The sequence below is a fragment of the Falco punctatus genome (assembly GCF_963210335.1).
Source record: "Falco punctatus genome assembly, chromosome: 19".
In the NCBI taxonomy this organism is placed as follows: Eukaryota; Metazoa; Chordata; class Aves; order Falconiformes; family Falconidae; genus Falco; species Falco punctatus.
This window is the reverse complement of record NC_137599.1, coordinates 5,131,848-5,146,377: the sequence shown is the minus strand read 5'-3', so window position 1 is coordinate 5,146,377 and position 14,530 is coordinate 5,131,848. Positions and strand designations below refer to the sequence as shown.

Sequence of the window (14,530 nt, the reverse complement as noted above, 5' to 3'; positions counted from 1 at the left end):
CGGCCGCTGCCTGAGGGGAGCGGCGGGAGGCGGCGGGGCGGCCGCGGGGGTTGGCCGAGGAACGGTGGTTCCCGGCTCTCGCTTCACGTCTCGTACAGCGGGGTGGGGTGAGGGAGGGCCCCGGGCCCAGCCCCAGCCGCCGCCCGGCGCTCAGCGGCCTTCGGTGGCGGCCAGGCCCGGCCTTGGGCTGCCGCCCGTGGCGGAGCGCGGCCTACGGGGCTCGGCTGGGAGCAGCACCTGCGGGGGGCCGGGGGGAGGCAGGGGGCTGTGACATGTTATCCTGGCTGGTTTAGCTTTGCGGCTATATTCCTTACCTGCTCTGTTTGAGCTTGGCAACCGCATTGTTTGTTTCAGAGGAAGCGCCATCGATAGACCGCTGAGTGACCCCTGGTTGTAATTTTATCCTAAGAGGGAAACGGTCGTATAAAACTTACAATCACTGAGGAGACTCTGGTAGCTGGGGAGACTGTTGCGTTGGTCGCTAATGAAACAAACTGGCTCTGCTGCGGCTCTCCATATAAAGGAAATGAATTAAGGTTCAATGATCGGTCAGCTGTAACTATAGGGTCAACTATCTGAGACCCAGAAATACCCGTAAGGAGCATGTTCAATGCTGAATTACCATAGTACCTCCTGTTGAACGAATATGCATGATTTTTCTGAGAAATGTAATGCATAATTGTAAGTGTGGACTATATAATTTTGTTTGAATGAAACGTACGGCATGCATGTTGGGTGGAATGATCCCATTGCATCTAGTGCTGCAATAAAGAATGGCTGCTTCTTCATGCTGCGCTGGCGTTAACGAGTTTTCTTATTCCTCATTATAGTGACGGGACCGCAGTGGGGAAATCCCACAGCTTTTCCCAGCTCAGAGCATGTGCATATGTACAAGACAAAAAGCACCTCCGTGGCACGTTAGGATGTGGTGCTGGCAGGCTATAACCAATCCATGCTGACAATTAATAAGTAAGCTATTATTATACCTCTGGTTTCGTTTTTCCTTGCACTCAGGACAAATTTGCTTATTAATACCTGCATCTGGTTAAAGCATTCACCAGATGGTTAATGTATAGGTTACATGCGTGACCAGTCACACTTAGTTCTGCTCTAATTGCAGTGCCCGTAGGACAAAGTGTAACAGCTACCTTCTACATTTCACACTCTTGAATGTTTGACGCTGGTTTGTTTCGCTCGTGTCTTGCCCAGGCTGTCTGTTGTCAGGCAATGTGGTGTGTTCGGGTGCTCGGTGGTGATACCAGGGGCATCTCTGAGAGCAGCCCCCTGGTTAAACCAAGCACGGGTTTGCAGGCTCGTCCCTGCACCTCAGCTCCGTTGGTAGTTACACAGCTGAAGCTCCACATGTCTCTCACCTCCTGCATCTGGTTTCTGTTGCGGAAGAGGCGGCGCTCACACCAAGCGGTTGACTCATTCCCCTGTGCCACCACCTCCTGCAAGCACTTTTTGGGCTTTGCCAGTGTTGTCGCATCTTGTTCAGAAATGAGTGGGAAGGTGGGTGCTTGGGCATACGAGCTGCCTGAACAGGGCAAAAGGAAACAGCACCCAGAGTCGCTGAGAGTGCAGCCAACAGCTAGCTGCCTCCTGCCTCTGCGTTTGCCTCCTCTCTCCGGGGAATGACTCTGTGAGTCCCAGATCCCTCACTCCTCTGACCCGTGGGCCACAGCAGCTGCCATCTGGCATGCCTGGCGCTGGCAGGCACAGATCCCAGAGGCACCAGTCCCTGGGCTGCAGCATTGAGTGCTCGATCTGCGGTGATCCATGGTGCAGGGGTGCGGGTAGGTCAGGGTAACCCAGAGATCACCTGTTAGATGCTTTGCAGCGGGTGGTTTGCAGCAGACACCTCTGGAGGGCGATTCCTTTGCCTGTATGAGTCCCCGGAGCAGAACCCACCACAACTGTTTGTTTGCTTCTTGCCCTGGGAAGGTTTTGAGCTGGGGGGACTCCCAAGGTCTGCTCGAGCTGCCTTTTTGGTGGTTTTGGGAAAGGTTTGCTAAGGCAGGGCTGACCCTGAGCCTTGCTGAACTCAATACCCGAAGCAGCAGCCCTGCACCTTGGGAGAAGGCCATGTGCCAGGAAGGGACAAAAGAAGCTGTGGCAAACTCGAGCTGTCACCCTCGTGGTTTCAGTGACTCCCCTTCTGGACGCTGGGAGTGACAGTGTCCAAGCCTTACTTTTGAAGTGCTTCACGGAAGCTGCTGCCTCGCTTTTGCTCGTGGCTGAGACGCGGGCAGCACTGACAAAGGCGGGCATAAGGTAATCTCTCTTTTTCCCAATTTTGTGGGAATTCTTTCTGCGACACTTGAGGAAGTTACCATCCATCCACACTTCTTGGCCGGTGCAGTCCCTAAGCTTCGGCTGGTAGTGACTAGGAGACAAAAGAGGGCGTCATTGTCCTGTGAAAGAGCCCGAGGCCCCGCTCGGAGCTGGCTGCCTGCACCCACATATCTGGAAAGACCGAGTCCATGAGGATATTTAAACTGCAAAGGTGTGTGATGGACACATGGTGGCATTTACAACAGTGTCTTTGCAGAGCAGATGGCTGAGCTATGCCCGTGCTTTTGGATTCCAACTGGATATAAAACAGTTCTGGAAATCTAGTCTCGGCACCCCTGCATTCTGTATATTTTATTCCATGAGGCACAAATATCCCAGTAAAATGGGGACCTCCCTCCTCTAGCTCACGGAGCTAAGGCAGCTCACCCAATAATCTGAAACAGAGTTCTCTGGGGCAGAGCTGCCAACTCCACCAGCTTCAAGATGACTTTGAAGAGGAGGATTCCTCTGGTATCCACAGATTCAAAGCTGCCCGAGTCATTTTTCCCAGGGGCCGGCGAGGAGGAGAGTGGTCAGAGCAGAGCCATGACTGGGCCTTGTCTTCCCTTCACAGAGCTCAAAGGGAGCAGAGATCGCAGCAGCTCCCAGGAAGATCTGGACAAGTTGTGCCATGGGGATCCATCCCCATTTTCTGCTGAGTGCAGGTTAGGTATCTAGCAGGGAGGACAATTCTTTGCAGCTTATCGTTTGCCAAAGGAAGTAAGGTCTTCCACTCCTTCCATGTCCCATTTTGTAAGAGAAGAGTTTGGCCTTTGCTCTTGCAGCCAGGAAAACGTGGATCGAATGCTGGATTCCTGCTCCTGCCCCTGGGACTGGGAAGCACAGAGGTGGCTGGCCATGGGGGCAGAGCTGACCCGAGCTGGCCTGCCGTGGCCCAGTGGGCTATTGCTGCCTTGTCTGAGTAGGGCAGCCCTCGTTTCTTTGGGTCTCAGATGCTGATTTCATGCTGGGTACCAATTAGTCTGAGAATCAGGTAAATTCAGGTACCTCTGGACAAGTGAGGCTTTTGCTGGAGTAGAATACCTCTTACTTGCGTATTGTCTGGGTGAAACCCATGTTGTCATTAATGATATCCAGAAAGTCAGAGAAATCCACCATCCTGTCTCCTGCAGGCACGTGGCAGCAAGGCAGTTTTTTCCTGTAATGAAATGCTGGAGCAAGCGGCTCGGAGCTGGCAGTGCAGAAAATACTAAAACCTAAGGGTAGGGAAAAAGCTGTTAAAGCTGTCACGTGTCGCTGGGCTGTGGATCCCGGCACTTCAGCATGCATAAAGAGGTCCAAAAAGTGCAACATGTATTCATGAAGGACAGTCCCTGATAAGTGCTAAAATGCTGCAGCCCGAGTACAGCCCCTGGCTCAAGAAACATTCCGGCCCAGTAATGCTTGGAAGGCGCATGGAGAGAGGATCACTCTGCACACTCAGAAATCAGCTCCCGACAACCCCCAGGGGAGCAGTAACGTGTGGTCTGGTGCTCTCACTGTCAGTGTCTGCACGCGCCAGCTCATCGTGCACCTCTTGACTGCTTAAGCTAATCCCCAGCTGCTTAGCGGTCACCTGCAGGCTGGGAAGTTTAATGTTTGGGAAGTTTAATCTTACTATGCGGGTCTTTGGGGAATAAGTTGAAAGCATCAGCAAATGCTGGAGGCAGGGAGAAGATGGTGGATGGAGCGGGTGGGGGGGAGGCATGACCTGTATCATGTTCGTTTGGAAACGATGAACTATAACCACCGGGGATGTGGGACTGGGATTGGGGTGGGTGGTTCCTTACTTCCAGCGGCAAAGCAGCTAACGGGAATGCAGGGGAGCTGGGGAATCTGGGCAGAGGAAGGGTGAGCCTGTCTTTAACATGAGGTGCTGGGTGAGGTGGCTGGTGTCATCCTAGCTCTGCTCATGAGCGTTGGTTATCACGCTGTCAAAAAGGGTATTGACGCTTCCTTCAATCACCGGGTCCCCAGATCCTTGGGATGGGGGGTTTGTCCCTTCCTTTGTGTACTCCCGGTTATTGTCTCAGGAGGATCATGCAATGCTGCAGGTCAAACTGCTCCTGGCCGTGCTGGCAACGTGCCTTCCAGGGAGGAAGCCCTTAACAAGGTGACAGTAACTTTCTCTTGTTTCCTTGCCGCGCTCTTTGCTGCTTTGCCCTCGGTTCTCTGCTGAGGGATACGCGCGAGGTCCCCGCCACACACACAGGTGTACAGTGAGATGGACAGACCGACAGCTCAGAGGCACGCGCTGACAAGGGACCAACCGACAGGCAGCTGCTGCTGCTGGAGCCGGAGCAAGCAATGCAGGTGCCAGCCCTTCTCCCAGCCCTACGGGCCAGGCAGCGCTGGCGGGGCTGCCGGGGAGAGCTCACCACCCAGCTCCGTGCTGCCAGCGGTGGGAGCGAAACGGTGCAGCAGCTCCTGTTAACTGCTCAAGGCTGTGCAGAACTGAGAACAGGATCTCTGCTGTCTTCCCCAGTTCAGGCCAGCTTTTGGTGTGTGCGGGGAAGCAGGAACATCAGCCAGGAGGTGACAGCCCTGGAAACCTCCCTCGGCCACACTGCGACATGGGATGGAGCGAGCTCAGTGACCCACAGCCCTTGTTGGGGCTGGTGCTCAGAGGGCCAGCCGGATCCACCAGCCGTGCCTCAGCGTGTCTCCTCTAGATCGATGATGCCAACGCACAGAACACTGCAGGGATGAGTGTGAAGGCAGGTCCCCTGCATGTGATCACTTGACAGACCAGGGACAGCAGCATTTCCGCACACCCGCTTTCCACCTCCATGCTCACCTGGTTGTCTCCCTTGGCAGGGGTTTTCTCACCCTCTTCTTTGGCAGAGGCTGTGGTGTCACGCTGGTTTTGGAAGCACAGCCAGGAGAAGGAGCAACTTTTTCTGCATGTGGAAAGACAAATAAGGGAAAGAGAAACTGAGGGATGTCAAATAAATCTTTGCCAGTCTCAAGCAGGCCATCCCACACTGTGATTTCCCACCCTCGTGGCTCAGGAGTTACGACATGGAGCAAGGAGCATGCTGAGAGCAGCCTCGTGCTTTGATTTTTCCAGCAGCTCCAGCTTTGCTGTGTTTACCTCTGATGGCCCTGAGCAATATTAGGGTTTCTGGTGGGAAATGTGTTCAGTTGGAAAGTCGGGCTGGGGACAGCGTGTTTGAATCCTCGATGAGAAGTCGGGGTTTAACACGGTTTCTCTTGGCATGCCGTACTTGGGAGCTCAGCTGCACAACCCGGGTGCTGTGGCTAAGCTAGGAAAGCTGGTAAATATGGGAATCTGTTTTGCTGGCCTGGCTTCGGTGAGTCTGCACGTGGCTGTCCTGAGCCCTGCAGTGAAGTTTTGGAAACCTGCTGCAGCTGGCGTGCCTCTGGCTCTGCCTGCACAGCTTCGCTACCAGCATGTTCATTAAGGTCAGTGGCCCCGGAGTTTTCTTCTGAAGGACTAGTCGCATTTGCTGTCATCTGGCAGCAACGTGGGTTACAGAGATCCTGCTCACCTTCCCCCAGGGGTGGCTGCTGGACTGTCCTCACCACCTTCATGGATTCACGTGGATTCACCTTCCCGTCAGCTGTGGAGGGAGAGCAGAGCTCAGCGTCAGTGGAAATAACAGGCACCAGAGCGCAGAGGGGACAAGGTGCTGATGCTGGACCCAGTGGCAGCTACTGCATAAGCTTGGGGCTTTCCCAAAATGATGGTCAGAACTTCCTTCCTTCCAAGTCAAGGCAGGACGGAGCCCTTGGGCGGGGTCAGGCATTGGGAAAAGGGAAGATTGAAAGCAAAAGCGCCGTGGCTTGCTTCTCGTTACACTGGTGGGAATCCAGACTGACTCCATTGGGCACAACATCCCCTCAGAGCATGTGGCAGGTGGGGGTACAAAAATAAAGTACGAGACCCCGCTGAGACAGAGGAGGTGGATTTTCCTGCCAGAGGAGCAATCCAGTCCCGCAGCACCAGACTTCCCTCGCTCACCCCACCTGAGCGGGAACCACTGCATGACTTTAAGGGAACCCGTTGCCTTGTGTAGCCGCCGTGTTAACCTTGCACCTGCGTCCTCTGACAAGCACCAGTACGGGCATGCAGAAGGCTTTTAACTAATCTGGTGGTTTCCAGAGACTTCTAGGCTTCCCCCAAGAGAAAAAGACCGTAGATCCCTAGTCTTACCTTCCATGTGTCCTGAAGCTTCCAGCTTTTCCTTGCTGGTCAGGCGGACCTTGCTGGCCACGGCACCCAGGGTGAAGCTGAGGTCCTGGGTGTCACCTCGGTCCCTGGGGTATGGCCCGGGCAGTGTTCGGATGGAGCAGGGCGTCTCGCCAGCAACAGGAACCAACTCTCCAGGGAGATCTCAGACCTTGGCCATGGCAGCGAAAGGGCAGCCAGAGCGACATCGCCCGCAGCAGCCAGGCTGGGCACCTCCTGCAGCTCTGGGGTCAAGTGCATCTCCACCGTGGCCAGGTCGGAGCCCAGGTTATCCACAGCGGCTGCGTCCTCTGTAACAAGAAAGTGTTGGAAACCGCCTCTGCGTGCTGGCAGTCAGCGCAGAGAGACTTGGCAAAAAAAGGTTATTAATAATAATAATAGAGACTCCTTTGCCTTTCACCTACCCTTTCCATTTCAGGATCTAAAGGACTGTAGCCACAATAATGCAATGAAACTCCCTCCCCCCAGGCAGGGGGGGATGCTGAGGCCAAGAAGGATTAAATTCATTTTCCACGGCCATTCATCACCCATCACCTCCCTCCACGCTGCACCATATGTAACACACTCCAGACACATCCCCCTTCTTCTTTGATATGCTGAGGGATGGCGTTTACGTCTTGCTGAGGCACACAGAGTTCACACTGTGCCCCCTGTGCCAAATTAATGCAAAGCAAAAATTCAACACAAGATTAAAAGGAAGGGAGAAACGGAGAGAATTTAACCTCTGCTGAGTGCACGGTGCCTCCCACGCCAGCCATGGGCCAAGCATGAGCTGCAGAGACCCAGCAGCCTCCCCACGCTCCTGCCGCTGGGTTGTTGGCTGGAGGGGCCATGTAGGAGCAGAGAGCAAGGAGGGAGATATCGGTCCCCCCCTGTGGTGTGTCCTAGGGCTTCTTGCAGCTCCTTGCTGGTTAAGGGGACATCCGTGGTGCCCGTGATGGAATCTGCATCGTGGATGTCAACTGTGTCCCCTGGGGTATGGGGGAAGATGGAGCTTAGTCAATGGGAAAAGACGTTTGAGGAAGGGGAGCCCAAAATACAACTGCAGCTCTAAGTGTCCCACCAAAAGGGCAGTTTACAACACTGAGAACTCATATCAATAAAAGATTGGGTGATTTTAAGGAATCTTACCCCAAAACTGCTTCCCAAACCGGGGCCTTTTTGGCCAGATGTAGTCTGGAGGTCCAAGCTCTCCCCAGAGCATGGCACTCTCATCCCAGGTTAGCTCCGGCTCCTTTACAGCCCTGGAGATCCTATAACAGATAAATCCCAGAGCAGCCCAGTCTGGTCTCACAGCTGACCTCGCTTTGAGTAAGAAGTTGGACTACAGACCTGCTGAGATCCCTTCCAACCTGAATTATTCTGTGATTTAGTGCCCTGGGAAATGCCATCATTCTGGCTTTTTTTTTATTTATTTCCGTTTTCCTCCTCTTCTTCCCAAGTCTTAAGCTTTCTGCCCAGCAGATGCTCCAGATCATGGACAATCCTGAAGTGCCGGTGTACTCACCATCCACAGGCACGTCCCGGTGCCTCCTGGTGATTCCAGTCTGGTGAGCAGATTTCCACAGGGGGTAGGTGAGACTTCACCTCTCCAACATTGGCCTGCTCTCCTAGAATCAATGGAGAGATGTTTTTCATTTCAGAAAATTTCCTAGAGACCTGGAAATGACGGTCCTGGCTCGTGAATGGGAATGGAGAGCACCTTAAATCATCTGCTAGCTGCATCAGGAAGCACTTTGCTCCTTCTTGGATTTATTAACTGACAACTGTTTACAAGAGGAGTTGATGTATTAATGGGTTCCAAGAAGAGGGAGCACTTCAGCACTGCCAGAAATAAGAGCAGCATTATAGAGAAGCCCACCCCGAGGTGCTGCTGCAGGAGCTGTGGCTGTGGGATGGGTTGCAGGGTGTCCCCACTCTCCGAAACCTCCGTGGGGGATCTCTACCTGCAGTGGGAGATGATCAGAAAGCAGTAAAGAAAGGTGGAAAGCAACTGACCGAGCACGTACAGACGTCACCATCTAGTGGTCCCCAACACCAACAGCCTCAACGCAGCCCAAAATTTGCAGGTAGAGCAGGGCTGGGGCTATTGCTGCCTGCAGATGGCTTCTCCCAGGGAGCTGAGAGCAGCCACCACCTCCACCACCTGCCCCAGGAGGTCAGTCTGCTGCTCACACTCTACGCCAGCCAGCACAGTGGCACAGGCCTGATTTTTGAGGGAAAACCAGTCCAGACTCGCAGCAGTTGGTCCTCATGGTCATGGGCCTGATCCTGCAAGCAGCCGTGCCCACTGGCGTCAAGGAGCAGTGAACTAAACGGGGGTCTTGTCACCACAGCTCAGTGGGAAAGGGACATCTTCTGCCTGAGTCGCCCACGTGGCATCTCTCCGGTTCCTCCAGACAGAGGATTTCAGAGGAGCACAATGGAGCAGACACAGCGGAACTGGATGAGGGGCAGGGTTACCATCCAGCTCCAGCCCAGCCTCATCCTGCCCTTCGCCCTCCTTGTGCTACGGATTCGCGCACAGGCTGGACATGCCCTTCCTACCAAGGGAGTGGGCGGACATGTGCGGGGTGACCCTGCCCAGCACCCCTCCCTCGGCACCGGGGGCCCAGATCACCCCGGGGAGAGACCTGGGGGGGACTGGCTCAGCCCAGAGGGTCCCTGTGTTACCTGCCTGGGGTGTGACAGCCGCCTCGGTGGGGCTGGGGGCTCCGCGCTGCCGTGCCTGGGCGCAGCTCTCCGTGGCACTGCTGATCCGTGAGGCTCGCTGCTGCGGCTGATCCGGGCCATCACTCACATACTTATTTTTCTTCTTCATCTCGCCCCGTGGCTGCCATTCCTTCTGTGACACCTCGAAGGAAGAGGGGGTCTGGGGCCAGAAGCAGCCAGACCACCAAACACTGTCTGAGCATGGTGGGAGCACAGGGAGGGGAATGGGAGGGACCTGGTAACCCCCATCTGGGGGGTTCTGGGGGCTCCAGTCCTCTGTCTCTGGAGGGTCCCCAGCTCCTGGGCAGGAGTCTACCCCAAGCTGGGCCACAGCAGGGTGCTCAGCAGCAGCCAGAACCATCTCCAGGCCAAATCCTTGCCTGTGTTTCCCAGGTGGACATGCAGCCCCTGGCATGATCTAGCTGCACCCCTGGGGATGAGGGTTGTGTGCACGGCTGATGGGCACGTAGTTTTGGGGTGTGGACATGCTTCCAAAAGAATTCGTGGGAATGTGTGTGGGGGCCAGTGCTGCCCACCCTCACCTGCGTTGCTTTATCTGCCTTGGGCACGTCCCTCCTGCACGCTGCCTGCCTGGGTGGGTACGTCCTGGCCAACAGCACCACGCACCATGGGGCAGCCCCCCTGCACTGTTGGCACCATCCTCCATCACCCTCCCTGTCCTGTCCTGCAGCTTTTCCGCCTTAAGGACAAGTAGGGAACATGAGGAGGCCGAAATAATGGGCAAATGTGGGCTCCCTCCGCCCGAGGAGGCACCCCCTCACCCACTTGGAGGTCCTGCTGGGTGTGGGTTTCTTGCTGGACTTGGCATTCCTGCTAGGCATCAAGGTCCTGCTGGCTGCGGCAGTCCTGCGGGATGAGACCACCCTCCTGGGCGCTGGTGGGGCTCTGGACCAGGCAGCTGTGTCCTGAATTTCTGCTGAGCCACACCGTGGTGGCTGCTGCTGAGCCCCGGTGGCTGCGGGGCTGCAGCGGCTCGCTGGGGTCCATCCTGTCCTCGTCCTGGCTCTGCTGCCAACAGGGGCACCCATGGGGCCCCACAGACACCTGGGGGTCTCACACCCACTGTGGCCACGGCTGGGAAGGACGTGACCCAGAGCTCTGGGTCCATGGCAGGGCAGGAGGTGGCTTTGGTGCCAGGGGCTGCCTAGGAAGAGGGTGCTGCAGCCCCCCTGCAGCCCCCTGCCCCGCTCCAGGGACCCTGTGGCTGACTGGGTGACTGCCCTGGTGGCCTTGGGCGCACCCCAGGCTCGCTGCCCGATGTCACCTCTCTGCCCCTGTTCTAACTGATGTCACAGAGCACTTGGTGGCATTCCCAGGCTCAGCTCCCTGCCACCAGAAAGCTGGGACAGGGTCCGAGGGGGTCCCATGGGGTGTCTAAGGCACAGAGATGGGGACAACATCCAGAGCCTGAGGACAGCTGCGCCTCCATCCCTCCAGCTGCTGCGTGCTGGCCCTGCGCCATGCCCGCAGCCCTGAGCAGGATCAGTCCCTGCACAGGCTGGGTGCATCCCGTGGGAAGGACCCTCGCTGGCCGGGCGCAGCAGCGGTGCAGGTTCCCAGACTGGATGCCCCAGGGTGGGCGACTGCCCTGACCCCCGGGCTGGCACCGCACGCCCGCGGCACCACGGGCTCTGCAGCATCACCGAGCGCTGCTTCAGGGTTAGATTTTTGTTCTTGCTCTGTGCTGGCAGGCGGGCAGCTTGCAGGCTCCAAGCGGGTGTTATATCGCCGGGCTCCTTACAACCGTGTCAGGGCTCTGAGGCTCCGCACTGAGACCTCACCACGGATCGGGCAGAGGCGTGTGTGTGTGTTTGCTGGCCGTATGGCTTTCTGCTTTCTCTAGCTGTGAGCCACCATCTTGTTCGAAAGCATAGAATCGTGGAATCGTAGAATCATTTAGATTAGAAAAGACCTTTAAGATCATCAAGACCAACCGTTAACCTAGCACTGCCGAGTCCTCCATCAGTACCAACTTTTTTCCCTACAAAACTGATTTCTTTACCTCCACTTTTGTTATTATTTGTATTCCTGTAGCCTAGGGGAAGAGCCTTGGGGCAGAACACCGTGCAGGAAAGGATTATGCAAGTCTAAGACATAAAAATGTCCCAAAAGTATTTACAAACGAAATGTCAGACAGGTGGAAGCAGATGGTTTCATACGGGTGGAAGCAAAGGAAGCAACGACAGGCTGTTAGCCAGCGTGAGTAGCAGCGGTCTTGGCACAAAGTCAGTGCAAACGTCATTAATTCTTGTGAATATCATGGAAAAGAAGAGAGATCTGAAAGTGGACAACGAGGTAATAAGCGTAAATACTGACACATAGTGATGGGCAGCTCCGAGGGAGGCGGGAAGATGCTCCATTTTCAAGTGATGTTGTGGGCAGTGCGCTTTGGCCCTGTGGGAATGGTCACTGTCCCCGCGCACGGCCTTTTTGCAGAACACCAGCCTGTCCCTTCCGTGCTCTACTTGCTTACTTATCAAAATTGAGAATGTTTTCTTGTGTCAACTACAAGAGGGGTGTGTCTAATTTGACAGAACTTTGCTTTCACAAGCATAAGGGGTCAGCCGAACCCCCCGCACCCCAAACTCCCCCTTGGGCTCACTGCGCTGGGGCAGCCCCAGCCAGCTCGGGGGTCTCATCCTGCTCCTTCATGCTGCAGCCAGGCTCTGCCTTGGGCACCCTTTTGCCTTCCCCTCAGCCCACCCTGATGCTGAAATGCTCCTCCCGAGGCCAAACCCAGCTGAGCCCAATTCAAACCAAGCCCAGAGCCCACTCGGGTGCTGGGAACCCCCGCCTCAGGCTCCTGCCTGGTGCAGCTGGGAGCACTGACTGCTGCTCCAGGTGCCTGAACACAGCGCTCAGCTGCAGCACCCCGTGGCCCAGGGGGTGCAGGGGGGTACGGGACAGCTGTTTTTCTGGCACCTTCTGTGGTCCCAAGGTGCTGCTTCGAAGGGTGTCCCTGCAGCCCTGTGCGACACGGTGCCAAGTGGGTGCGCGGGCTGGGTGCTGTGGGCACAGGCAGGACCCTGCTCCCAGGTTTAGCACCTTCGCCCTCAGCCCAAGCCGTCCCTGGGACAGTCCTGCGGTGGCCCCAGCCCAGGTCCCCTCTCCTGGGGGCTTCTCCCGCAGCCCGGAGGGCTGCAGGGCCCCATGGGGCAGGGCGGGGGGCTGCTGGGGTTCACCCCACTTGCAGTGAAGCGAGGTGGCTGCCCAAGTAGCACAGTCTGCGGTGGGCTCTGGCTCGCCCTGTGCCCCTAGGTGTGTAATCCACCCCCAACAGGGCACAAGTAACAGAGCAGAGACCCCCCTGGGGTGGCCCCAGCCCTGCTTGCGCTGGCTCCGCTGTCCCTCAGCTCCCCCCGGCCCAGAGCAGCCCCCCGAGCCCTGCTGGGGAGCCAGGGGCTGCCCCCGGGGTGGGAAGCCTGGGCACAGATTGCTCCTGTGGACACCGACACCGTTACTAGTTTGAGGTTTTTTCATTTTATTTTTATTTTCGTGGTGTGAACCGCTGCTGTGCTGGTGCTGCCCACCCAACGCCCCCGCGCTGGGGCTCAGCCCCAGCCCCCCCCCAGCACCAGCCGCTGCTGCCTGCAGCCAGCCCCTGCCCCTACTGCTGGGGACAGGCCAGCCAGGGAATGGGGACACACGGCCACCGCCAGCTCAGCCAACACGCTGCTGGGGCCAGCCCCGTGCCGGGCACAAGGTCTCTGTTGCTTTTTGGTGGGATTGAGGGGAATAAAGCCACCACGATCTGGCCTGGGCAGGGATCAGGCAGCAGCACCGTCACAGCCACATTCTGCTACCGGGACATTTCTTTGTTTCTCCCCCCAGGACAAACCATGAGTGATGCACAGCCCCAGGCAGCAGGACAGGGCTCGAACCCTGCCTGCTCTTCTGGAACCCTGAGCCACACAGAAAACCAAGCGTGGTGCAGTTACGCAGCCCAAAAAGCACAGAAAAGGGAGAGAGGTGGCCAGGCTCACGGGATCACAGGCATCATGGCCCTCCCGAGGCTGCTGCCTGCACATCCACGTGCTCTGTGGTGTGGGGACAGCAGAGCGGGACACGGGGTGCTCAGCACCATCCCAGGGGCTGAGCCAGGCTGCAGCTGGGACCAGCACAGCTGACGCTACATAGAGTTAGCCGGTGGTGCAGAGTGCAGGTGGAGGGAACAAGGAAGGGCGCCGTGATGCTGGGGCACTGCTTTTCACCGTCCCGGGCCGCAGCAGCACCAGAAGCATTTGGCTGTAAGAAGCAAGAGGCTGCCGTGTCGCTTGAGCGGTGTCCTCAACCCACCAAGCCATGCGATGGCTCCTGCCTGCTGGCAGCCAGCGTAGCTGCCCTGTCCCCGGGGAGACGGCTCCTGGGGGACCACAGCTGTCCAGGGCACGAGGGGACACGGGCCACGCACGGTTCGAGCAGCCGCTCCCAAAATCCACTTGGCCCAATGAGCACCTAACCCTTCACAGACTCGCCAGGCAGAGAAAGTCCCATTTCTCCGTGTTCAGTGTATGGAGGGGCCGCCAGCTCCTGCGGGGCGACCCGCCGAGGTAAGGATGAGAGGTTTGCTGCAGGAAGCACGTCCCTGCAGTTACAGTGGGGTGACGGACAACAGGGCTTCGGAGGCGGTCGAGGGATTGTTAAATTACAGGCAGACACACTCACACACGCAGACACACACAAGCTCTTCTGTAAACTGGACTCCAGAAGGTTCTGTGGATCCTTGGCTGATCCCACAGCCAGCGCTGGATGTGGCATCCTTACATGTTCCCGCGGTACGTGATGTTGGTGAAGGTAGACGTAGCCTCCTTGTATAGAGGGTTGTGGCCCTGGAAGAAGAAGGAACAAGAACATCATCACTTTGCGCTTGGCATCAGCATTCGTTCTGCTTTACAGCTGGGGAAACTGAGGCACCATTTCAGCATCGAGTGGTGGATCCACGTCTCCACTCGAGGCTCTGGCCGTGCAGTTTAACGGCTCTCCATTAGGTTTCATGGGGGAGAGCAAGGAAAAGCTGCTGCGGAGGAGAGGTGAGGCAGCAGGAGCTCAGGAGGCCTCCCGGTGGGGTGGGATGGAGTGGCTCTTTCCCTTCCCTCTGGAGAGGGGGGAGGGGGGGTGCAGGCATCGGTGCTGCCCCAGCCCCTTCCCTTGTGCTCGGGGTGCCTCAGCCCTTCCAGCACCCCGTGGCAGGAGGGACCTTCCGCCTCGCCCACGGGATGGAAAGGCTGGTGTGGGCAGTGAGTAAGAGGG

General features: G+C 56.9%; 1 protein-coding gene across 2 annotated transcripts in view; it reads right to left on the bottom strand.

Moving 5' to 3' along the window:
* Positions 1 to 30: 30 nt before the first annotated feature.
* The window catches only part of ITGB3 (integrin subunit beta 3), a 34,573-nt gene continuing 20,073 nt past the window's right edge, over positions 31 to 14,530 (bottom strand). For both annotated transcript variants that reach the window (XM_080369275.1, XM_080369276.1), the window contains exon 15: positions 31 to 14,109. In XM_080369275.1, the coding sequence (XP_080225401.1) occupies positions 14,041 to 14,109 (69 nt within the window). In that variant the 3' untranslated portion in view covers positions 31 to 14,040. The remainder of the gene's footprint in view (positions 14,110 to 14,530) is intronic.